Raw genomic sequence first — 26,072 nt, 5'->3', positions numbered from 1 at the left:
TCTCAAGGCTGGAAACATCAGTTCCCCTAGAGAAAATGGCTGCTTAGGACAGTGTGTAGCATTATATACTGCTGAGGTCCCACTCCTCCCCAAACCCTGCCCTCCCCAAGTTCCACCCTTACATCTTCAGGAATTGTTCAGTCCAGAATTGACAATCGTGGGGTAAGCAGTTCTACCCTTCACTGGATGTAAGAAATTATAAGAAGCCAGCTTGGTGTAATGGTTAGGAGCAAAGCCTTCTAATCTGGAGAGCTGGGTTTGAGTGCATTCTCTCCCCTTTCTTTCCCCCTCTGCAAGCTACAAAGTCCCCAAATACCTTGCTTTGAGGTACCAATCTATTTGAAGTTATGCATAATATCTGCTTTTTAATATGGGATGCATAATATCTGCTTTCCTTTAAATGCCTGTTCCACTGTACATTGAAAGCAATGGAGAATGGGCGCCTTCTTTGGGAGCTAATAGAATTTGGTTCCCTGCTCCAATATTTTTGAAACTTGGGAGGGGTTGAGGAGAGGCATCAGCACCTATGCTGCAAATATGGTGTTTCTACCTCAAAAAACAGCATACCGAAGCCCCATATATCTCTGAATTGATTCTCAAGTATATCCTATGGTGATGATGATGATGATGATGATGATGATGATGATGATAATAATAATAATAATAATTTTATTTTTATGCCCTGCCCTTTCCAGTTGGCTCAGGGCAGGCAGAGCAAAAAAAAAAATGGGATTCACAAATATTTATCAAATGCAAAAAAACATACCAGTACTGGGATTTGGGAATACTGAAAAATATCAATATTTGGTGGCTTAATATACTCACCCCCCAAAAAAATATATATACTGTTGTTGCTTTTGTTCACCCCTATTGATATCTCTATTGTTAACAGATCTTGATACACAAATAACTTGATAACAGCATACCAAGCCCCATTTATCTCCTGATTGATTCTCAATTATATCCTTTGGGATAATAACATTATTAATAATAATTTATTTGTATAGCCTACCCTTTGCAGTTGGCTCAAGGCAGGTAGAACAAAAAAAATCAGGATTCACAAATATTTATCAAATCCAAGTAACATACCTGCATGGGGAAAATACCAATATTTTAAAATATACTCAAACCCCCAAAATACTGTTATTACTGTTGTTCACCCCTAGTGGTATCTGTATTGTTAACAGATCTTGATCCATAAATAACTTGACTTAATGCAGAATTAAGGTGTCATTCTTAAAATTCTAAAATGAGCATTATCTTGCTGACTTTAGGAATAATTGTATATGTCCACTGTTATATATTATCCTCCTGTATCTTATATATATATTTATATATTTGAGACATATGTATTTTATCGCTTTGGTATTTTATGGTTGTTTCTGTTGTATTCTGGTAAGTTATCTTGGCTTTGTCTCTTTTGCTCTGTTGTGATACATTGGTTTTATGCTTAAGGTCTTTGGTTTGAGCTTAATATAGAAAAGGAAAGGAAGATAAGTTTATAGTTCAGTCTTATGCAGAGAAATCACAGCATTTAAACTGTAGAACTCTTCAAAGGATTATCCTGTCAAGTGTGTCCTTTTTCTGCCCTGCAATACCTTTGTTTGTCATGTATTTTAAAGGGGAAGGTTTCACAAAATGTGCTAAAGAGAATTTAATGGACCAGGGTGGATAACGCATAGAAAGTTTTTTTACTGAAGTCAGTATGCTGACCCTTTTAAGTCATCACTTTTTAAAATGGTCAGGTTTTTCTGTAAGGACTTACTTCTGTATGCATTTGCTTCAAAGAAGGATTTATGATGGCAAATAGTGTGGGGGGGGGCAATTTCTACATTGTGCTACACGCTCATTGGCAGGCCATGGTCAGGTATAATGTAACATGACCATCACTCTGGCACATGCTACTGGCAGGGCACACAGCCTTTTCAAAACACTACAACATTTCCTCCTCAGAGGTATGCTGTTCCTTGTAGAGTGTGGATTGAAATGCTTTGCAAATGCCTTCGAGGGAATGAATAAATTTCTGCAAGTGTTCTGCTGCCATAACAGAGGTGGGTGGGTTTGCGCTAAACAAGTGCCTCAGGCTCCCCTTGGTGGACGAGGGACTAGAGGCTGTCCCTTCACCCATTGGTGTATGGTAGCAGAGGGGAGGAGGTCAAAAATATGCTAGCGTTTATGCATTCAAAAGTTTTAAATACTGCACTGAAAAGGCACAGTGGCTGCTATGAGGGGGGAATGCCATGCATAATCAAAAATACTGTGGTGGCTTTCCTGTGGCAAAACCAGCTCCACATGCAGAAATAAAAACACCAATGTCTTTTTGGGCCGTTTCCTGCCATGCATAACACAGCCAGGAATTTTGTTTCAGATCTGGAGTTTCAAAGCCTTACATAGACCAGGTAATCAGTGAAGCAGTTACTTGCATTTGATGAAAAATCCTGTTCCCGTCATTTTTCTCTCTCAGGATAACATCTCAAGGATTGCTGTAAGGGGTGGCACACCACTGTGAACTCCTTGGAGAAAGGGTGGGATAAACATGTGAAGAACTAATGGATCTTTACAGGAACTCTGTTTCACCTAAACAAGCAGATGAGTGAAAACCACAGAACTCACATGCAGGGGTAACCAATAGTTCTGGCAAGGGTGCTATAAATACAATTGAAAGTACTTTCAATTTGGGCATAGTTTGGGCAGCATTTGCCTTTAGTCTATTCAATAAGGGAGCAACTCTGAAGAGGCAGATTGGTGTATAGGCCAGATTCAGTGGCATAGATATTTATGTGTTCTACAAAACCCTGATGTCAATGCTGAAGTCTAACTACTCATGCTCATGTGTTCAAATGATGTCTCTTCCTTCATCTGAGGGACTTATATGTTTTTTTCTGGCACAGCAACTAAGGCAAGACAACCTTCTCACATCAGTAGGATTACACCATATGTCTGAGTGTACACAGCCTAAAACAATTAACAGATGCAGCAATGGAGGAAATCGAGAAAAAAGTGTTACATTTTTTCTTCTGTGTGGCATGCATCCTAGTAGCATTTATTTATTTGTTTGTTTGTTTATTTATTTATAAATCGCCCTCCCTGGGGGCTCAGGGTGGTTTACATAAGAACAAACAACAATACATAAAACAATTTATAAACATGTGAATAACTTTACAATAATAACTAATGGTTGTAACCGTATAACAATGTAACAGTATAAATAATATAGACAATACAACAATGCAACAATACAAACAGGTCCAGAGTATGTTGGTGGAATTCTGAGAGGGGGCAGGGGGGGAGCAGGGGCCTTTCAGTCGCTGTTGATTGTGTCTGGTCTCAACCAAATGCCTGGCGGAAGAGCTCCTTTTTGCAGGCCCTGCAGAACTGTTTAAGCTCCGTCAGGGCCCTGATCTCCTCTGGGAGATTGTTCCACCAGGTGGGGGCCAGAACAGAGAATGCTCTGGCCCTGGCTGAGACCAGGCGGCATTCTTTAGGGCCAGGGATCCTTAGCTGGTTGGTGGCAGGGGAGCGCAGAGCTCTTTTGGGGGCATAGGTGGGGAGGCGATCCCTCAGGTACACTGGGCCCTGACCGCGTATGGCCTTGAAGGTAATGCATCACAGCATTAAGCCCCCAACAAGATTTACTAGTCTTTACAGGGTATGATCTTATGGGCAAACATGGTCCTCAATGAGCCAGCTGTGGATTCTAGAATAACTATCCAAGTGGCAGCAGTATTCCAATAAGAGCAGTTATGCTGTGTCAAAGCCAAGCAGAAGTTCTATCTTATCATGTAATACTAAAGTGGATGCAGAAACAAGGTGAGAGGGGAAGCATCTCCCCTACGAATGAAATGTAGAATTGCCAGATTTACATTGCATTTACATACCCCATTTATGTAGTTTCCTCTGCTTGTTTCTATCACCAGCTCCTCTCTAATGCTTACTATAATAAACAATTCTCCAGGTAGGTTGCATAACAGGTGAGAGATTACAGAGCCACAGGGACAACCTGTTAGAAGTCACTGCTGTTTCAATACATGTATCTTCAGTTGAATGTAAACACACAGTACAGATCTCTGGACTGTAACCTGGCAACACCAGCAAGATGTCTGATCTCTTGATGTCGTTATTTCCAAAAGTGGCAACTTAAACGTGTATTTCTAGTTAATTTATCTGCCCACAGAGAAAATGCAATATACCCCCTTGTGAGAATTACATTGGAAAATGTCAAAATCTGTTACTGTGAATCTGTTAGTTTTGCTTCCATCTAACATCTGAGTAACTAAAAATCCTGCCTTTTCCTTAAAGGTACTAAAATGCAATTTTTTTTTGCAGCAGATGAATCCAACATTGTGTGAATTTAATTATATCAAATATTTGAACAGCAAAAGGTATTTGTAAATCATTACTGAGAGGATAGTTTTCTTTGCAAAACAGAAGAATACACAGACGCCTGTGCATTATGGGTGGAGCAGATGAATATGGGAAATCAATAAGAAATGATGCATGACATAAAGACCAGTGCTAACACCTGAAGAATGCATAAATGATGCAGGAATCAGGGGACAGATAAGGTTATAGCTGTAGCTGCATGGATAATATGATCAAATAGCATTCTAGTGTCTCTGATAACTCAAAGAACAATGTCCAGATTGTCTCCTTAAACACATGCCAGTTTATTGGCAAGATAAATAAAATAAGCAGCACCAGGAAACACGAAAAAGGCGAGAGTAAAGAGAGGATAATCAACCAGAAAGCAAGATTGCTTAAAGCATTGGTGGTGTGTTAAGAGAGTAAAATTACTTAAAGAGACATACATCACATCTCCCTTCAAAACAAACAAACCCCACCCCCCACCTTCCATACAACTGTACGACAAAAACTCTCTATAAAAACATCTCCCCTAGAATTGTACAATTTTCATGGAGTATATCTTTCAGGTATGAAAACAGGTCTACCATAAGATATTATATATCTTGGAGATCATTCTTCAGCTTGCTTGTCATGTGTCCCGCCTGTTATACTACTGTCATTACAATCCCATGTAACTGCCTCCATATTCCCATTCTCCATATTACAAGATTGATTAATTGCCCTTTGATAGCTACTTCCAGTTCTTACTCAATATCATTAATTCTAGAACCAGATTCTAGCTCCAGATTATCACTTCCAGAACCACACCTCAACTTATGTCTATTTTGCTAGTAATTATGACCATCAGGGGTCATATGTGCATGACTGATTACATTTTTGTATTACCAGGGCAGGAAACCACCCTTTTAAAGTTTCCACCCAGACTTGTCCCCTTCTTGTAATGGTTTAAGGAATTTTGCTGTTCAATCATAAAAAATATTTTTGTCTGATTTGTACCCTTTGAAGATCATCTTGCACCCCACTAAATATTTTAAGGTGCAGTAGCTCAATGGTTACTAGCAGATTACTTCTGAGCATTCTACCCATCAGCTTCTGAGCTGGGGGATACACCATTCCTGTTGCAGGTGTATTGTGATATTCAAGCAATGCCAAGTGTACATCCATTTGTGCCTCTTCTGCCTTCCAAATGAGTTGCTTTATGGAACAAATTGCTCTTTCAACCATCCCATTTGATTGTGGATACCCTGGACTACTGAGACACTGCTCAAATCCCCACTCTCAAGCAAATTGCCTAAACTCCTGACTAGCAAATGGGATGGTATCACTCACAACTTTCTTAGGAATGCCATGCTGAGCAAATATCACATTAAGTTTGGCAGTAACAGTTTCTGCAGTTTTATCTGATAAGCTCAATACTATTTTGATAGTAGTCTATCACAAGAAAAAAATCGAGAAAAATCATATCTCTACCCCTACTTTCTCCAATGGTAGATCAGGAATCTCATGTGGTATAAGTGGTTCTTTTCGATTTCTTGGTTCAAACTGTGCACATACAGAACACTTTCCAATAAATGTCTCAATGTCATTATTCATGCCAGGTCGATACACTAAATCTCTTGCTCTAGCTTTAGTCCTCTGGATTCTCTAATGTGACTTATGAAACGGAGAGAGTATATTCTGCCTTTGGGACACAGGAATAACCACCCTTTAACCCACATTGAGAATACCCTGTTCATAATGTATGGAGTCCATTACTGGCCAAACGATTTCATACATGAAGAAGCATTTTTACAGTAATATGGCCATCCTGTCTTATGAAGGTCACTAATGCTTGACCATCTTGATTTGTTGCTTTTTATATAGCTGCTATTCCTTCTGGATTCATTCCTGGAGTATTTATTTCATGTGCCATAGTCTCGCCTTCTACTTGCTCCTCATCACTTACAGGAGCACCCACAATGGCCCTTGATAAGGTATCAGCTAGGAACATCTGCTTCCCAGGAATATATACTACATTAAGTTGCTGTCTTTGAAGCTGAAAAAACAAACATTGTAACCGAGCAGGAGCACTACCAATATGTTTTTAAAAAATTACCTTCAGTGGTTTATGATCTGTCTGAACCAAAACAACCTTATCAAATATATATTGATGAAACTTCCTCATGGCATACAATACAGTAAGTAACTCCACTATTTGAGCATAAATTTATTCTGATATAGTAAGTGATCTAGATGCATAGGAGACTGGTTTATCTTCTTGAAGTAGATAGGCTCCCAACTCATCTTTTGATGCATCTGCTTGAACAACCATGGGTTTTTTAAATCAAAATATTGAAGTAACTGCTACCCTCGACAGAAGACTGGCTGAATAAACTAGCTGACTTTGCCAAGATGGCTAAACTGACACTAATAGTTAACGGAAGAACAGAAGAGGCCTTTCAAGAACAATGGGGCCCTTACCTGAACTGTTTAAGAAAATAATATAAAGGGGATTGAAACGGGGAACTAAGTGTATTAAATGAAGAGCATAACCCTCCTTTTTTCTGTACTGACAATGTAGATTGCATGTATTTCACTGTTTTTAACTCTGGAAAATAGAGCCTCTTGTGGCGCAGAGTGGTAAGGCAGTCGTCTGAAAGCTTTGCCCATGAGGCTGGGAGTTCAATCCCAGCAGCCGGCTCAAGGTTGACTCAGCCTTCCATCCTTCCGAGGTCGGTGAAATGAGTACCCAGCTTGCTGGGGGGTAAAACGGTAATGACTGGGGAAGGCACTGGCAAACCACCCCGTATTGAGTCTGCCATGAAAACGCTGGAGGGCGTCATCCCAAGGGTCAGACATGACTCAGTGCTTGCACAGGGGATACCTTTACCTTTACCTTAACTCTGGAAAATAAAAATAAAAATCTTCTATAAAAAAAAATATTGAAGTAACTGCTTTTTAAGCATTTCAAATGGTTCCTGATGTTCAGGCATCCACTGAAATAAAACATCCTTTCTTAAAATAGAGGGGCATTAAGCTCTGTCTCCTTTGGATAGAACACCCTTTTTATCCTATGAATATGGAATCTCTCTAATGGCCTTTACTTTCTCTTCATTTGGCTTAACCCCCTGGGCATATACTTCACAGAATCCACTTTAAATTGAATATTTGCCTTATTAAATTTTACATTCTTATCCTTTGCTGTTTCCATTACTTGATTCAAAATCTGATAATACTCCTTAGGGGTTTTTGCTGCTATAATCCTATCAGTTATAATTTACACTCCTGTTATCTGCCCAAAAAGAGCCTCTTGTGGCGCAGAGTGGTAAGGCAGCAGACATGCAGTCTGAAAGCTCTGCCCGTGAGGCTGGGAGTTCAATCCCAGCAGCTGGCTCAAGGTTGACTTAGCCTTCCATCCTTCCAAGGTTGGTAAAATGAGTACCCAGCTTGCTGGGGGGTAAACGGTAATGACTGGGGAAGGTACTGGCAAACCACCACGTATTGAGTCTGCCGTGAAAACGCTAGAGGGCGTCACCCCAAGGGTCAGCCATGACTCAGGGCTTGCATAGGGGAATACCTTTATCTGCCCCAAAAGTATTGATTTTTCTGTTGAAATACTTTCTGACCTGGAAGTCATTATATGCTTTTAATGGCAGACAATTTGCTTTGCCCCCTGTATTGAACTTAAACTTTACTGTACATCCTGTTAAACTTACATCTGCATGTCACCCAGGGGCTTGAAATGCATCCAGTTTGCCAGCATTATGGGACAGTACTTCTATTTTTTTTTAAAAAACTGTGTAAACCCAAATCTTTGTTGTCCTTTATCATGACCTGTCAATATTATAGTACATAGTTTTGCAAAAGGATTTTTTCTTCTACACTTGTGACAAATTTTCTCATATTCTGGAAACTTGAGTCTTATGCACCATCCCACACTGGAAACATTCTTAACCCCATTATCCATTGTCACATCTCCACTCAGCATGTGGTTTTCTAAATCTAAGCATCTGTAGTGGAGCCTCATCATGCTCCTCCTTTATCAGTGTCACTTCATGCAGCTGTTTAGAAACATTTGCCATAGTTTGCAATTAACTCACTGTTGTTTGAGCCACTTGGCATATCTCAATTGCTTTCTCAAGAGCGAGGTTAGGTTCCTTTAACTGTATTAAGTCCATATCCTGTCCTCAACCCAACACCCGGTGAAAGAGCTCCATCTTGCAGTCACTTAGAGGAAGGCATTCTAGCAAAGGTGGGATGTAGCTATGCTTGCCAGCTCCAGGTTGGGAAACTCCTGGAGATTTCTTTTTTTGGGGGGGGGGAGGGAGCATGAGGATGGTGGAGTTTGGGGACAAAGCAGAGCTCATCAGTAAGATTATGCCATGCTGTTTACCCTCTGAAGCAGCCATTTCATTAAGGGAAATTGGACTTTGTAGTCTGAAGATAAGTTGTAATTCCAGAAAGTCTCCAAGACCCATCTAGAGGCTGGCAACACTAGTTCTGGTTCAGGAATGAGAAAATACATGGCTGCTGCAATTCTCCGTTCTGTACAATACCAAAAGATACATTAATCCTATCCTCTTTTAGCCTAGATCAGGCCAATTTTAAATAAGGTCTATTGAGATTTAAAATAATTTGTTTTGTTTTTTTGGCGGGGGGGAGATAGCCTTACTAATGGATTTCTGATGGACCATTTTGCATTAGGACACATACCTAAAGCCTCTCTATGGATTTCCTAGCAGTAAAAGTCCTACACTCAATATGCCAGCAAATTTGGAAAACTCAACAATGGCCACAGGATTGGAAAAGGCCAGTTTACATTCCAATCCCAAAGACGGGCAATGCCAAAGAATGTTCAAACTACATTTGACATCTACATCTGGATTTTCAGATAGTTAAGTGCGACGAGGATGATCTGGGCCCAAGAGACCAAGCCCTATGAATATAGGTTGAAGGACTTGGGAATGTTCAGCCTGGAGAAAAAGAGGTTGAGCGGGGACATGATAGCCCTCTTTAAGTATTTGAAAGGTTGTCATTTGGAAGAGTCCAGGATGCTGTTTCCGTTGGCTACAGAGGAAAGGACGCGCAGTAATGGGTTTAAACTATAAGTACAATGATATAGGCTAGATATCAGGAAAAAATTTTTCAGTCAGAGTAGTTCAGCAGTGGAATAGGCTGCCTAAGGAGGTGGTGAGCTCCCCCTCACTGGAAGTCTTCAAGCAAAGGCTGGGTACACACTTTTCTTGGATGCTTTAGGATGCTTAGGGCTGATCCTGTGTTGAGCAGGGGGCTGGACTAGATGGCTTGTATGGCCCCTTCCAACGCTATGATTCTATGATTAGAGTGCTTTCAGGTGACTGGACCCTCTAATGCAGCAGCCATTTGGCAAGAGAAAATATTTTTCAAAGACAATGTGAGCATAATGTCAGTTCTATACTTCTATAACTTCACTGTGCCAAAATTAGATTTAAAAACATTTTTAGAGTTCTCTATGTCTAAGTCTATATGTGAGGCGTCACATGCCACGTTTCAGCCTATTTTAAAAAAGGTTCTAACAGCCAAGGTATAAATCACTGTGAGAAAGGGATTTATCTTTTCATCACTATTTGCCATACTTGACATAATATGAAGAAGCCAAGTTTCTGAACACATGCAGAATTCTTTTCATCTAAAGTCAAATTTATAGCAAACTTAAAGGCAGCCCCGCTACTCACCGACCCCCCCCCCATTGCAGGATTTACTGTCCTCCTTTGTCTGGCACCCATAACGTTTTTAGAAGACTGGGTGGGGCCAGGTGAGACTTTTGCTCCCCCCCCTCGCTTTGTCAGCAGCTACCACTACAACACAAGGATCCTTACTGTGTGACTGAGTGTAAAACAGGCTTTTCCAAACAGGGTTTTGTGAAATACCAGGGTTTCTTGATGGCTCTGGAAGGGTTTCCTGGGTGGGAATTAATTAATGTTTATATATTTTAAAAAATGTGTTAAAACATTTATCAAGTGATATGACCATATATGGTCACATTTCCCCCCAATGGCCAATGATGGACCTGGAGGGGAAGGGAGGGGTCCCAGGTTGGAATGCACTAAGCTATGCTTCCCAACCATATTCTGCACTATCACACCACTTCTGACATTTCTTGAAGCTTGAAGAATGTTTCAGGGGGTTCTGACTGGTAAGAAAGTCACCATAAAGAGCACCAAGTATAAATAAAAATCAGCATTTATAACAAACTATTGAGTTTTATCTTCTTTAAACAACAGATAACAAACCAATTATACAGACATATCTTTGGATATTTATACAAAGTAAAATTATTTTTCTTTTTTTATTACAGAGACTTCGCCCCAATGTTTCACCTACCACTTTCTCAAGGGAGAACACTGGTACATGTGTATATGTCAAACAATCTCCAAAGGGTCTTAGGAATGCCTCAAGGATAAGTTCAGCTGAAAAATAAATTTCAAGTATACTCTATTAACATTTTCAATATTTTCTTCAGTCTTTTCTGTTTAATGGTAGTTGTCACATAAACAATACTATTTCGTACTCTTATTCTGTTACCTTCAAAGGTACCGCAGTGTGGGGTTTTTCAAAATGGCGGCTGGAGAGAGCCCTATTACCCTGTGTCTGCTGTTTCTGGCTCTGAGCAAAGAGGAAAAGAAAAGCTGTTTTTTTTTTTTTTTTTAATTTGCTACCCTTATTTGGGTAGATCGACCCACTCACTTCCCAAGTGGCCTATGACGGGCCTGGAGGGGGTGGGAAGTGAAGGGGCCTTGGCCATACAAATCTTTGTCAGACAAGTTGAGTCCTTCCAAGGGGTGGAGTGGGTGGGTCTTTTCTGGGGGTCGGGGTGGGTGGCTTCTTTTTTAAATCTGGGGGGGGGGGGTAGGTGAAGGATCCTATCCTGGGCTCAGGTTTTTGGCTGCTGCCAGTAGCGTGAGATGAGGGCGGGCTTCCTGGGGTGCTCTGGACCTTGGAGGTAGGGACGGTGGGCAAGAGGCCTACCCTTGCCTCATGCTCCTACCAAGTGCCAAAATCCATCCTGCAGAGGCAACCAGTAGTGTGAGGCTGGGGTAGCACTCTTTCCCAGTCCCTAAGTGCATAGGGCCATGATTCCAATTGGGACTGTGGGGAGGGGGAGAGAGGCTTCAGCATTCTCCCTGTGCAATATTCTTGGCCCCAAACTACCCTGGGGGCGCTATTGCCATACTGGAAGCTGCACGTGTACATGCCCCCCCCCCCCCGAGCATCTAGGGCTTTTTACATAGGGTAGGAGTGTCTGGGTGGCATCACTTCCAGCAGAATTTCATTTCTGGGGGTTTGGCAGGGAGGCATGGCCATCACTTCCTGATATCTCAAATCATGAAAAATATTCCAGCATGCTGTTAGCTGGGCTGGTGTTTGCAGCTGTAGTCTGGGGTGAGGGTATCTTGTTGGGCTTAAGAAGTGGGTTGGACTGTGGACCAGGAGGGACAGACAATCGACAGTTGTTGGGCCACCTCCTTAAGAAGGTGGTCCAGAGATCAGGAGGTGTCCTGAAGTAGAGAAGAGACAAGAGAGACTAACTGAACCTGTGGGAGTGAGCTTAACTGCCAAGGGGAGTAAGGAACTAGTTGTTTTATGGGTTGGAGACCTCAATAAAGAAGTCATACTGTGACTGCTGCCTTGGAGTTACCCTTTGAGGCTATGGAATCTTACCCCTCCCCCAACTTGCTATCAGAGTCAGCCTTGCCTGGACCCACCTTACCCATATCAGTCCCAGTAGGCTTCTGCTGTAAAGTTCACTGAGTGATTTTAGACCACACATTCTCTCTCAACCAAACTTACCTCACCAGACTGTTTCAAGGTTAAAATGGGAGTCAGGTGACCCCATATATACCACCCTGAGTTCTTAGGAGGAAGGGAAGGATAAAATTGTAAGACAGAACCATCTGTTTCCTGCACAATTAAAACAACAAATGGAGTCCAGAGACACTGGTGTGACAACTGAAGATACAAACAGCATCTTGAAACAGGTATATGTTTATGCCTTGAATAGCTAATCTAGAGGGGCAGACCCCTCATAGCTTTATTATTTTCCTATTGACTGCATCTGGGTACCAGAATCTTGTTTTTCTGGGGTTGGTATGAGTGCAGGTGATCAAGAAATAGGAATTATTATTAGAAAAAAGCTTCTTGAAAAACTATTCGTTATATGTGTACAAGCAGATAGATATAAAATAGAGACCAATCTCATCTTCAATTTATTATTTCCAGCAAGAATTTCAATCCCAAAATCCTGAAATCAAAAGATCTTCCTTTGATTCAACAGTAGATCAAGAAATCCTGATTGAAAGCAAGAACTTTACTCTACTAAATATTGAAGTGGAACATTCCAGTGTGACTTTAAAACAACACATATTGTGAGCATTGTTATGGAATGAGTCAACACAGAGGGCTGGAATTCACTTAATATGATTTTTTAAAAGTTAAATTACTATATTATTAACATTCCCATGCAGAATTGTAATTGCTTTTATAATTTTTAAAAGTTCCATTAATGTAGAATAGTTTCATTGGCTACCTTAGATAAGAATCCAGTCTCCATGTTTAATGGTACATTAATATACATTATTACAAATGAGGGGGGAAATAGTGAATTCGCCTATATTGGTCATTGCGGGATGCAGAGCTATAGACAACAATGCAGTGTGGCAATGTATACGTTATGATTATGAAACTACAAACAAGTAGAAAATATGTCTTGCACCGTGGTTACATGCTACCAAAGCTTCTCTGCTGCTACGGACTACAGACGGTTAAACGGTGAGCTGCCATTTCCATTTCCTACTTACTTTTTTGATACGATCTAAGATCTCACTTCACGCCCAGATACCTCAAAATAGATGACTCCTAGAGCATCACGCCAAGGAGCCTTCCTAACGTGGAATTTCCGGGAGAACTACATTACCCAGAAATCAAAGCTCTGGTCGTAGAAAGAACGTCTGCGCACTGAGACTCTCGGATCCAAGTTTGGAGCTTTTAGCTGCCAGCCCTGGCCCATCATGTAGGTGCAGCAGAGCCTTCCTTACCATTGCAATAGAGAAACTCACTTTGTAATCTGTTTTTGAGGTATGCAATTGCAGCTCTTTCCTCTGCAAAGAGCTCTGTTGTAGGGAGTGAGAAAAACTCCAGTTGCATGAAGATTGAGCGCTTGCAGTTTGCATCTTTGTTGCAAAACTAGCTACTGAAGAGAGAAGGCAAAGTCTTTTGTGCTCCCCTCCCCCATCAAAGCAGAGGGGAAAATGTCTCAGCAAAGAGGTAAGGCTCCGCCGACTTATGTTCCTTGCAAATATGCAAAAAGTCGTTCATGCATTTTGGAATTTCATGCATGCATTTATCGGGATGCAATTGCATTTTGAAGTTTGAGGCTTTGAATAGCTCTCAGTTGCATTTCCTGTTTAGTATGTGCTTTTTTTTTTTTGCAGGCACACACACACATACAGAGAGAGCGAGAGAGAGAGCGAGAGTGTGGCGCGCGCACACACAGTTCCTGTAAGGCAGGGCTTACAGTTCAACTGTGCACTGACGTTGTTTGCATTCTTCTCCTGGGATTACTAAACCTATTTTGCCTTTTGCACCATCAGGACAGATAAAGGGTATTGGGAAGCCAATGCATAAGTTTCTCTCTAGCATCAAAATGGTAAAATGCAGACAAAACTGAGGACAATTTATCGTGCACATTTCAATCAAACTTTATACAAAAATGTAATGTGAAACTTGAGTGGAGTTACTAAGAATATATACCTCTGTTTCCATGGGAAAGTATTGCCAGTGCTGAGCTCATTTTCCACAGACCCCCCTCCCTCCCGTCGCAAGCTGAGTGTAGCTTTTACGGCGAGATACATGAAAGGTATGCAGGGAAGTGGAGTTTTCATGCAGAGGTACAGATTTATTAGCTGTTTGGGGTTTTGAAAAGAGTCAGAGTAGATCTTTAAAAATAAATAAAGTACCTGGAGAACATTTTCCTTTTTGTTTAAGACTGTCAGATGGGAAAGGACAATATTTTGGACCCCTTGTCCTTAAGAGTGGGCTACAGGGTTCCATTCAAACTTTTAAAGAGCAAAGTGCAAGTTCAGTGGCACCTTTAAGACCAAAGTTTTATCTGGGCAAAATCTTCCAAAGAAGAAGTGTGCGTGCACACTAAAGCTTATATAAGGGCAAAACGTGGTTGGTTTTAAAGGCACCACTGGACTCAAACTTTGTTCTGCGGCTTCGGACCAATACAGCTACCCACCTGAACCAAACATGTAGAGAGGCATTGATTAGAATAGAAACCAAGTGTTGCCATCCTATGCCCTTCCAGTGAGAAGGGGGGAAATTGACCTGCGGCTCTTGATCCAACTTTGTGAATTTTCCAATTTTCTCTACAAATGCAAACTCTTGCATTAGCAATGTATAGGCTGGAGGAAGGGGAAGAATTGAACATTCTATGCACAGTGCTGCAGGATGAATGTTTAAAAACCACCTGTATGAGTTTCAGTATAGAAATTATGAGTGGAGGGATGCATCACAGTTATGCAAAAGTATAAGGACGATAGGTAGAGCTCCCCCATGTTCACTGAAAGGACCATGCTACTGCAAAGCTCTTAAGAACACACTCTTGCACATTGTGGCAGTTGAACTGTATAATTTATTCCCCATTTGCTGCAGTCATTTCTCACAGCCAATTGGAAGACGATGGGAAGCTCCCAGCAGAAAGAGTCCAGTCAGTTTTGCCCAGCTTCAAAAAGGATGCCTACGTAATATGGCTTTCAGTTAAGGTTGCTCATCCAACATGTTGATCTAGTAAGTAGCCCAGAGGGCGGGATCTGTCATTTAGTAATGGCAGGAGGGAAGGGAAAGATACAGAAATCAGTGATTAGGGCCTCTCTTTTTTCAGCAAAAAGATTCCTGTTTTCTGCAGGATTTGTCTCAAATAAAAAGGATACCCAGTATTCAGGTTACAGTTTCTTCTGCATCATGCCCAATTTTGTTTATCTCCTAGTAGAACACCAGATAGGAAAGGGGGGGGGGATTAGCTACTTCAAAATTTCGAGGGTTATTTTTTTGCTTCCTGTACATTCTGACCCCCCCCCCCCGTACTTTCAGTGTTCGAGTTAAGTGCTTATTATAGGATTTAACTCAAATTGCATTTTAACAATAAAAATGAATAAATGATATATGCTTATAGGATGCTGTTTTTGCCATACTTTAGAACACAGATCAGACCAATTGGGAACCAAGAGATTTTTTTATTTTAAAAAAGAGGTGTGTACGAAGTCTGATGCCAGATTAAAACTGCAGTAAAGGCCACATGCCAGTTCTGAGATTCATGTAATTTTATTTTGTGTCATTGAAAAAAAAACATAATCGGAACTCTCGTCTTTTGTCTTCTGGTACAGCCCCTGTGGACATTTTATTCCTAGCTTACAAGCTCCTAAAAAAGGGGAGTACACTGCTCAGAGAGACATCACGTGTGCAGCTTTTGCCCCACATGTGTCACTCTGCAGATGGGATGCCCCTTTCCTTCAGTTCCTTTTTTGTTGCTGTGTGATATTAGAAGTGCTGAGCTATCACTCCGGTTGAAATTGGTTCTTTACAAAATTCTTTGACTTTCTGCATAAACTGTGCTCTAATAGAGAATTTTCTGGTGATTTTCTGCACTCTTACAAGTTTTTTGAGAACCAGTGTGGAGTAGTGGTTATGAGCAAGACTTGAATCTTGAGAACTGAGTTTGATTCCCCACTCCACATGAAGCCATCTGGGCGACCTTGGGTCAATTACAGTTCTCTCAGAGCTCTCTCAGCTCCACCTACCTCACAGGGAATCTGTTGTGAGGAGAGGAGGGGAAGACGATTGTAAGCCACTTTGAGTCTCCTTCAGGTAGTGAAAAGCAGGATATAAAAACCACCTCTTCTTTTGGTTTTCAAAGGTGAAGAGAATTCTGACTACTGGCTTGTGGTTCCTTATGGTGTCCAGGGCCCTGCTTAAGAAGTGCACACCTCTGATGAGCATTCATTATGCTGTTTATGTTTAGGGGAAGCCCATGTGATGGGTCCTTTTGAAAGTTGTCAAAAATTTATGGCAGAAGCCCACTCAGATAGAACGTCTGCTCAAGGCCCCACTTTGGGAAAGAACTCTCTCAATGTTGACTCTATCCAAAATGGCGTCAACCCCATTGGCAGTGTTTCCTAAACAGAAATCCATCCCTCTGTCAGTTACAAAGCTAAGATTTTGAGGTCTTCATCTCCAGGGCCAATCTCAGTGGAACCAAACTCTTTATATTCCAAACCCTTGACTAGGTCTCCTTCCTCCAGAACCGGATGCAGAGGGTTGCGATGGGGGAGAGTATGTCGAGCCCTTGTGAGCTCCCTTGTGGGGTTCCGCAGGGGGCGATACTCTCTCCCACACTTTTTAACATCTATATGCGCCCTCTAGCCCAGCTGGTCCGGGGCTATGGGCTGGGTTGCCACCAATATGCGGATGACACCCAGCTCTACTTCCTAATGGACGGCCAGCCGGACTCCACCCCGGATACATTTGCCAGCTGTTTGGAAGTGGTAGCTGGATGGCTCAAACTGAAACTCATCCCCTCCAAGACGGAGGTCCTGTGGCTGGGCAGAAGAGGGCAGGACCAGGAAGCGCGCCTCCCATGCCTGAACGGGGTGCAATTAACACCTGCACTAGTTGCCAGGAATTTGGGAGTGACATTTGATGCCTCCCTCTCTATGGAGGCTCAGGTCACCAATGTAGCTCGGACGGCATTTTTCCATCTTCGCCAAGCCCGGCTACTAGCGCCCTACCTGTCCTCGGAACACCTGGCCACAGTGATCCATGCAACGGTCACTTCCAGATTAGACTTCTCTAACTCGCTCTACGTGGGCCTTCCCTTGTCTTTGATTCGGAAGTTACAGCTGGTCCAAAATGCGGCTGCCAGGGTCCTCACTAGAACACCTTTGAGGGCCCACATTCAGCCGGTGCTTCGTCATCTGCACTGGTTACCAGTCTGTTTCCGAATCGGATTCAAGGTGTTGGTATTGACCTTTAAGGCTATACGCGGCCTGGGTCCCGTCTACCTGCGGGACTGCTTGGTTGCTTATGCCCCCCACAGGGCACTCCGCTCTGCGGGTATGAATTTACTGGTTGTCCCGGGCCCACGGGATGTTCGCCTGGCCTCGACCCGGGCCAGCGCCTTTTCAGGCCTGGCCCCAACCTGGTGGAATGAGCTCCCAGAAGAGCTAAGGGCCCTGCGGGATCTACCAGCTTTCCGCAGGGCCTGTAAGACGGAGCTCTTCCGCCAGGCATATGGTTGAGGCCAGGGCAGCTCTCCCACTAATCCATCAGAGGATCCCCTCCAATATTGAGATCTCTAACATCGAGATTATGGCTAGATCTATTGTATTGGTGCCACCCTCTTTTGAACATTATTCTCTCCACCAGGCTGAACTAAGATCAGAATTGTGACCATCGCCGCTATATGTTATATGTAACTTTTAATTGGGGTTTTTATTTATATAACTATTTATGTTGTAAACCGCCCTGAGACCTATTGGGAGAAGGGCGGTCTAAAAATTAAATAATAATAATAATAATAATAATAATAATAATAATAATAATAATAATAATAATAATAATAATAATAATAATAATAAATGGCATAAGAAGGTGAAACACACAAAAAAGGGACTGTGGTTGCAGGTCTATGAGAACAGAGCTGGTGCCTGCCTTAGTAAGTAGTCCTGAGGAGAATCAAACTCCCCGCAGACTGTCTCCACCTCTGGAGAGGTTGGCTTCCTTTCTGGAGGTCATTGATGAGGGATCTGGTATCCCAACTAGACAGCCATCATCAACTGAATTCAGGCCACCTCTATTGGCTTCCCTTGGATCAGGTTCAAAAGTATTCCATGTCTCCAGCCTACTCTGCAAAGTGGAAGAACCACCATCAATTTGTGGATCCTGATCTCTCACAGGTCCATTTTTTGGAACCACCACCTGACTGCTCTCTCTCAGTACCTCAAGATTGTCAGGTGGGCAAAAGTATCTCAGCAAAAATGATACAAATTGAGGCCATTTTACTTCATAAGTAGGAAATTAATGGGGGCAAACATTCAGTGGAGGTTGCTGCCTGACCCATGGCATCTGGAGTACTAATGATGCAACATTCCTGGCTCTGTATTACCACTTTGCCCGTTGAGACATGATGTAAAGGTGATGACTTACTAATGACAACCTTCTTTTTTAAATCTACTAATGAGGTTCTGATGGAAGTTAAGAACCATCAATGGCAAAGTCTTTTAATGTTTTCTGAATCACAATGGGATTGCAACCACAGTTCCAACAATGCATGGATTTCCTAGCCTCTTTTACTGGGGCCAGAGTCAATTCCAACAGCAATTTCAGCAGCATCAACAGGCATTTCAATAACTGTACACATATCATCAATGTGTCTTTTAATCCCCCCCTCAAAAGTGCAAGGGGAGTTCTTTCCCACTTCTAGGGCTACAGAAGTTGTAGGGTTTATGGATATACTATTCAACTTTTCTTAAGCTTGGAGACATATTTCTAATGAATCCTTTGTTTCTGCAATCATTTCAGGAGGTTATTTGCTGGAATTTGCTTAAGTTACCAGTTTTATTTCAGCATTAACAGTAAATGATAGACATCCTGAGGTCATGGCTATGCTAAGGGAGTTCATCCAGGCAGGAGCAGTTGCTGAAAGTCCAGGGCACTTAGTGTTCTTGGTTTTTCTCCAGGCTCTTGCCCCCCCCCCCAAAAGATGGAGATCTAAGATCAGTTTTGGAATTATGACTGTTAAACATGTTTATAAAAATTTCAAAGTTTTGTATGGTCTCCCTTGTTCTTATCAATTGGAGATAGGTTTGCAGTTCTACACCTTAAGGATGCTTATTTTTATATATTTCTATCCACCCTTCACATAGAAAGTTTCTCAGTTTCAGACAAGGCTCTAACATGTTTAACTATACTTCTGTCCCCTTTGGCCTCGCTGCAATATGACTGAAAAATAACAAATTAAAGATTGTATGATAAAATGGGCTTGAAATGTTGGATAGAATATGTTTAGATCAATCGGGGGGATTGTAGGTCAATGAGTTGAAACTTACCAAATGTCAAATGTTTAAAGAAAATTGGTATAAAATGTTTTTAGATGATAGATTGTCTCTAAAGCTATTGCAAAAATTAATAGGAGCTACAATGGTAAATATTGAAAATGTTAAAATATAAATGCCCCATTCTATCATATGTGGTGGACCTGGTAGAAAGCAGAAAGTATTAGGTTATGATCCATGATGAGAGGCAAAAGATACTGGAAGTTAAATTTTCGTTGGATCCAGAGTGTATGTTATTATATACGGTATCAAATAATACTAAAATGTATAATGAGATTGTAAAATATATAGTAACAGTTGCTAGGAAGCTTTGTGCATCAAAATCCACCAAGACTCCTGGACCTGTTTGTATCACTATTATTTAATGTTATACTGTTACCTTGTTATTATCTTTACACTGCTCCATGGGAGCGGTATAAATAAAAGGCTAAGGACTGTGTGGGAGGGCTCGGTCTGGGATGGGGGGGCAACGATTGTCCCTTGCATTCCCCAATGACAAGCGGAGAGTCCAATCGGCTGGTGTGAAGCACCAGCTGATTGTGCCCTCTGCTTGTCAGCCCGCCTCCCGAGCCGCCCACCCCCCAACCTGGCCCACCTTCGGCTGACAGCCGCCATTTTGCGGTTAGCCGCCGACAAGCCAGGTAAGCACCTGCCCGCCCTCCCCCTCCCCAATACCCTCCCCTGCCGTTTTCACGCCCCCCATGAACCCCGTGCCATCTACACAGGCTGCCACACCACTTCCCCGCAGCCCTCGGCTGCCGCTTCCACGCCCCGCACGAACCCTGTGCCATCTACACAGCCCGCCACCCCCTCCCTGCTACTGTCTGCCGCCGATTCCTTGCCCCGCACGAACCCCGAGCCATCTACCGCCCCCCTCCCCGCTACCTCTGCCGCCGCTTCCCCGCCCCACCCACCCATCGCTACCTTCCCATCCCCCAAAGGAACCTTAAATCCTTCCTCCCACCCCTGCCCCGTTCTCTTGCAGCCCACCCACCTATCTCCCTTCCTGTCTTCCTCCCAGTATTCACTTTGCCCTTCCTTCCTTCCTTCCTTCCTTCCTTCCTTCCTTCCTTCCTTCCTTCCTTCCTTCCTTCCTTCCTTCCTTCCTTCCTTCCCTCCCTCCCTCCCTCCCTCCCTCCCTCCCTCCCTCCATTTCTCACACCTATCTGCCTCTTTCTTTCTTTCTTTCTTTCTTTCTTTCTTTCTTTCTTTCTTTCTTTCTTTCTTTCTTTCTTTCTTTCTTTCTTTCTTTCTTTCTTTCTTTCTTTCTTTCTTTCTTTCTTTCTTTCTTTCTTTCTTTCTTTCTTCTTCTACCCCTCCATCCACCCACCCCGCAATGCCTGCTGTATTTTGGGTACAGCGGGCTTAATATCTAGTCAGTTAGTAATATTAATGTTATAGTTATTATATGTATGGTTCCATGTATACTTTTCAGTTCTATGTAAACCACCCTGAGCCTTCGGGGAGGACAGTATATAAATATGAATAAAATAAATAAATCAGATGGGGAAAAGCACCAGATATTACAGATTGGTTGAATAAATTGACAGAATATAGGACAGTGGCAAAATATACCTATTTGTTAAACAACAAATCAACACTGGAATACAGAAGAAGATGGAGGCCAATATTAGACTATATTGACACTAAAATCTAAGTTGAAAAGAACTGGCTTTCAGTTGTAATTCTGGGTAATTTCCAGCTGCTGTCCCCTCCCAAAGGTTGGTAACCGTAGTTCTCCTGGAACTGACTGCTTTGGAAGGTAAAGTCTAGGGCATTAAGTCCCTTTGCGGTCCTTCCCCTCCTCAAATCCCACCCTCCGCATACTCCAGCTCCCAAATCTTTAGGAATTTCCTAACCTGGAGTTGGTAGTCCAGTCTCCTTCCCAGACAACAGACAACCCACTTTTACCTGTCCTTCTGTCTCAACCTTCTCTCACAGCAGCCTTTGCCTAAGAAATCTGTGGCCCAGTTGTATGGTGCTCAAGTTTCCTACCCCATTCTCCTCGGCCATTCACCAACCTACATTTTATCTTCCTCCCATCTTTAACTATTATTCTATTTATTTACTTTGGTTATCCCCCATTTTTCTACAAACTAAGGACCAAGAAGCTTGCATTATTCCCCTCTCCTTTATATTCAAATAACCACCCTATGAGATAGGTTAGACTTAAAGTACGTGACTAGACCAAAATCACCCAATGAGCTTCCACAACAAAATGGAGATTTGAACATGGGACTCTCAGACCCTGCTCTGGAGCACAAATGATGAACTACACTGGTTTTCATAGAGTGCCAGCTGTTGAACAGAAGCAAGAAGCCAGGCATAATTGAGTCATGCAAATCAGGGGTATCAAATCACTTAGAGGTCCTCCATGACTTGGGTTGCCAACCTCCATGTAGGATCTGGAGCACTCCCAAAATTACAGTGTATTCCAGACAACACAGATCTGCCCCTCTGGAAAGAATGGCTGCTTTGGAGGTAGACTCTATTGCATTATATCCAGCTGAAACATCTCCCTGCTCCAAACCCTATCCTCCACAGACTCCACCACAAAATCTCCAGCTGGGGTTTGGCAACTATAGCTAGTCCTGGCCCCAATAAATCTTCCCTAAAAGGCCAAAAGAAGCATGAAAAGGACCCTGTCCCGCCTCCTGCCTTTTATTCACTGAAATGTAGCCTGGAATACTATGGTTGCCTAGCAAGAGCAACTGGAAGAATCTGTTCCATAAAGCTACAGGTGCACCTTTTATCATCTTTTTTGTTTTTTAAAGCCCTTTACATTTTTCTTCAAATCTGGGGCCCTTTTCAGTTTTGTAGAAAGTCCTGTCTTGCCTGTTTACAGCTCCAGTCAGCAGATCTATGTATCCAAAGAGTGGCCACCTAGAATAGAAGAAGAGTTGGTTATTATATGCCGCTTTTCTCTACCCGAAGGAGGCTCAAAGCAGTTTACAGTCGCCTTCTCTTTCCTCTCCCCACAACAGACACCCTGTGAGGTGGGTGAGGCTGAGAGAGCGCTAATATCACTGCTCGGTCAGAACAGTTTTATCAGTGCCGTGGCGAGCCCAAGGTCACCGAGCTGGCTGCATGTGGGGGAGTGCAGAATCGAACCCAGCATGCCAGATTAGAAGTCCGCACTCCTAACCACTACACCAAACTACACCAAATATAAGATTACTTTAGTATTTATCCTGTTTCCTCCAGTTATGTAGAGAATAAATTACATAGCAGTGCAATCAAAATCACATGAAAACCAAGTCAAACATAATCACTAAGCAAAAAAGAAAAGAGGTGCCCACTCAAAAGAGCTAACATCCCCCAAAATATTAAAATTATGTAATATATGAAATATATATATGAAAAAAAACATATAACAGACATACATCATACAAAAACTAGAAAGTGAAAAATTGAACAACTAACAACAAGGGATTTCCTTCCAGAGGAAACGTGTGGCAACCAAAAACATGTACAAGCTGAAAAAGAACAGCTTCTGCTGAGAAAGGAGGATCAGGATGGATCCCCCTCCCTGTCACTTTCTGAGGCTCTCCCTAGGTCAATGTTGTATAAGGGTTCTCTGGCCCTTTGGGTTTGGGAGAAGGCAAAGCATAAGTGGACTTCTTCTGTACTGTGCTTGACTAGTTCATATGGGATGGCAAAAGTGTCAGTTTTGAGTGTTCTGCTTGGCTTCTACTGCCCTTGAATCTAAAAAAAGACCCTGCTTGGATTCTCTAGTGTGGCACTGGTTGGTTGTGGATGTTGGGTCAGTCAGTGCACTGGTCCCATATTGTAGTGGGTTGTTCTACAGCTGGCTTGGATGGGAACTGGGCGTAGGTGAGCACTGGAGGCATTGCCATCCTTGCTAGTCCCCTCCTCCTCAGTGGACTGTGTTGAGCTGGCATTTGCCATGGTATGGCACCGGTTCCTCTGCCCTCACTACTAGGCTGAATGGACTCTTGAGTTGTTCTGCTGTTCACTGTTAAGGTGCCACAGGCTTCTGCTACTGAGGTCCAGTACACTACAGTAGTTCTGCTGTCCCTGTAGAAATGCCACCTCCCCCTCAATCCAGAGATTCTCTGGTCGGAACTTGATCCTGTTGGCACTACCACTACCACAGTGGCACTGGTTCTGATTGGCAATTTAGTGCTCCACCTGCTGGAGTGGTTTTGCAAAAAGCTCCCCCCCTTCAATTTTACTACAGAGATTCTATGGGCTTGTGTTGCTTAGCTCTTTCCCCCCACTATAGGAATCAATGGTGGTTAAATGGGGCATCCTTTTTGGGTGGCTGTAGAACTGGACCACCTAGTCCAATCTTTTTGAAATTTTGGGGTTCTTTTCAGGAGATGCCTCAGCAGCTATACCATAAATTGTGTGCATCTACCTCAACCCTACAACCAAGGCCAGCTAGAAACCCATTAAATCCCATTAACCCCCCCCCCCGCTAAAATGGACTATTTTAGCCCTATAATTTTAATAGCCCTATAAGTTACAATGGAGTCAAATTTATTTGGCTGTACCCGAATCACCCAAATCATTCATTCATTCATTCATTCATTCATTCATTCATTCATTCATTCATTCATTCATTCATTCAATTTATTGACCACCACTCCCAAAGGCTCGTGGCGGTTTACAAAATCCAGCTAAAAACCCATTAAAACCTCCACTAAAATGGACTATTTTAGCCCTATAATTTTAATAGCCCTATAAGTTATAACAGAGTCAAATTTATTTGGCTGTACCTGAATCACCCAAATCCAAATCCCTATATCAATTCAGGCTGAATTCAAAAAGTACTGAATTTTTCTTGGTACACACCGCTAGACAGTTTACATGCACAATCCTAGCATACTTGGACAAGTTCAGACATGTTTGTATGTAATTTGTAGGGCAATCCTAAGAATACTTTCATGGAAGGGTGCCCAAATCAACAGACCCCAGTAGGATTCGGAGTACACCTGAGCAAGCCTAAACAAGTTGAGTCAGAATCCAACTCAGGTCTCTTGAATGGGGTTCTTTCCTGGGATCACCAAGTGTTTTTAGGATAGCAAGGTTAGTCTCTTATCAGTTGCTTTCTCAAATCATTCAGCGCTGTGAATTATCTCCACTGGGAAAAGATCTAGTTCTACACCCGAGTAGACACTTTTTAATTAAGAGTTTGACAGACCTCTCATATCCTAAGAAGTCCTCTGAGTGGTTTAAAAATTAAATAATACAAGCAGTTCAGTTTCAAAAGATACAACAACAAAATAATTTCCTAAGCAGTAGTGCAATGACTAAAAGTAGCCAGGATTCAGAATACACAGACATACAATTTCTTGCTATTAAAAAGCCACATGATCTACCGGTAAGAGGCACAATTTACATCCATAAGACAGAAGTAAGCATAATCATAATGCCACTTACAAGCATGCTTCTGAGGAATGCCACTCATACTTCAGTTTATATATTTTTTATATTTATTCCTTAGATTTTTACTCCATCCATCCCAGCTAAAGGTGGGCTCCAGGCAGTTTACAAAATCTTAAATCCATGGCTGAACATAAATACAATAACAACAAAAGCATTACAATCCATTCCCACCCAACCTACCCACCATGGTGACCACCTAAAACTGAGCATCAGAATCATTAATAAGAGGTCAGAGAGCCCTCCTCCCTAGGATGTCTGGTTTTACAAGCTCTGAAGAACTGCGAAAGAGACAGCAGGGCATGAACTTCCACTGGAAGGGCATTCCAATCGAAACGCCCTAGTCCTTGTTGCTGACAACTGGGCGTGTTTCAGGCTGGGAATCTCCAGCAGGCTTGACACCTGAGAACTTAACATTCTCTTCGGGTTATATGAGAGGATGAGATCTTGCAGGTTATTATGTAATAACAAAATGCACAAGATGATGTACAGAATACCAGGACTATAATAGGGTGAGATAAAAAAGGTGCATTCTCTTTTTATTACCCACCTTTACTGAAAAGAAGAAGAAAATAGTCTCAGGAACAGCTATCACCTCTCTTGCAATGACATAATCAAGGTCTCAGTCAGTGTATCTGAATCTCAAGAAAAGAGCAGCTAAAATTTTTGCAACTCTGTTATTTTGGGGATCTTATTGGCTAATAAATACTGTGTCACATCTCACCCTGGATGATCAAGAATGCTCATAGAATGGTGAAGAGACTTTCATCCATGGCAGGTACTACCTGGAATACATCCCTCATTTCCAGGTAGACAACATGTGGACTCAGTCAGGGATTACTTTGGACTGTGCAAACTAATGAATCCTTGACTAGAGGTCTTCTGACTCCAGTTGTCTGTGTGAAAATTTGTGCAGTTATAGCATATGATATAAGTTCATAAGACCAGCATTTCTGTAAGATGACTATGCCTCTGCTTAAAAACTTCCAAAGAAGGTGAGTTCTCCTTTGGAAGATTGTAAGCAGAGGCTAGATTGTCATCTGACAGCTGGTTTTATGAACTTAGGCAGATTGTGAGTGGGTGGGCATGAAGGGATGTGCCAGTGTCTGTCTCTTGTGGCCCTTCCCAGGGAATTACTCTTGTGGCGCAGAGTGGTAAGGCAGCAGA

At 42.3% G+C, this 26,072-nt stretch overlaps 1 protein-coding gene and 1 long non-coding RNA gene across 3 annotated transcripts in view; one reads left to right on the top strand and one right to left on the bottom strand.

Moving 5' to 3' along the window:
- Positions 1–2,413: 2,413 nt before the first annotated feature.
- Positions 2,414–13,304, bottom strand: LOC143833040 (uncharacterized). Of its 2 annotated transcripts, XR_013229503.1 has the most exons (4): positions 13,182–13,304; positions 10,909–10,989; positions 10,708–10,793; positions 2,414–2,513 (listed from the first exon to the last, which is right to left on the bottom strand). It is a non-coding gene; the product is annotated as an uncharacterized LOC143833040 (long non-coding RNA). The 2 variants fall into 2 exon arrangements; XR_013229502.1 differs by lacking the exon at positions 2,414–2,513 and having other exon boundaries at positions 10,418–10,793.
- Positions 13,305–13,375: 71 nt separating this feature from the next.
- Positions 13,376–26,072, top strand: part of MAP2K6 (mitogen-activated protein kinase kinase 6) — a 77,835-nt gene continuing 65,138 nt past the window's right edge. Inside the window, exon 1 of the mRNA XM_077328348.1 lies at positions 13,376–13,647. Coding sequence (XP_077184463.1) covers positions 13,632–13,647 — 16 coding nt within the window. The 5' untranslated portion in view covers positions 13,376–13,631. The remainder of the gene's footprint in view (positions 13,648–26,072) is intronic.

The sequence above is a fragment of the Paroedura picta genome, chromosome 3, assembly GCF_049243985.1.
Source record: "Paroedura picta isolate Pp20150507F chromosome 3, Ppicta_v3.0, whole genome shotgun sequence".
Lineage (NCBI taxonomy): Eukaryota > Metazoa > Chordata > Lepidosauria > Squamata > Gekkonidae > Paroedura > Paroedura picta.
This window is presented reverse-complemented; position numbering and strand designations above follow the sequence as displayed.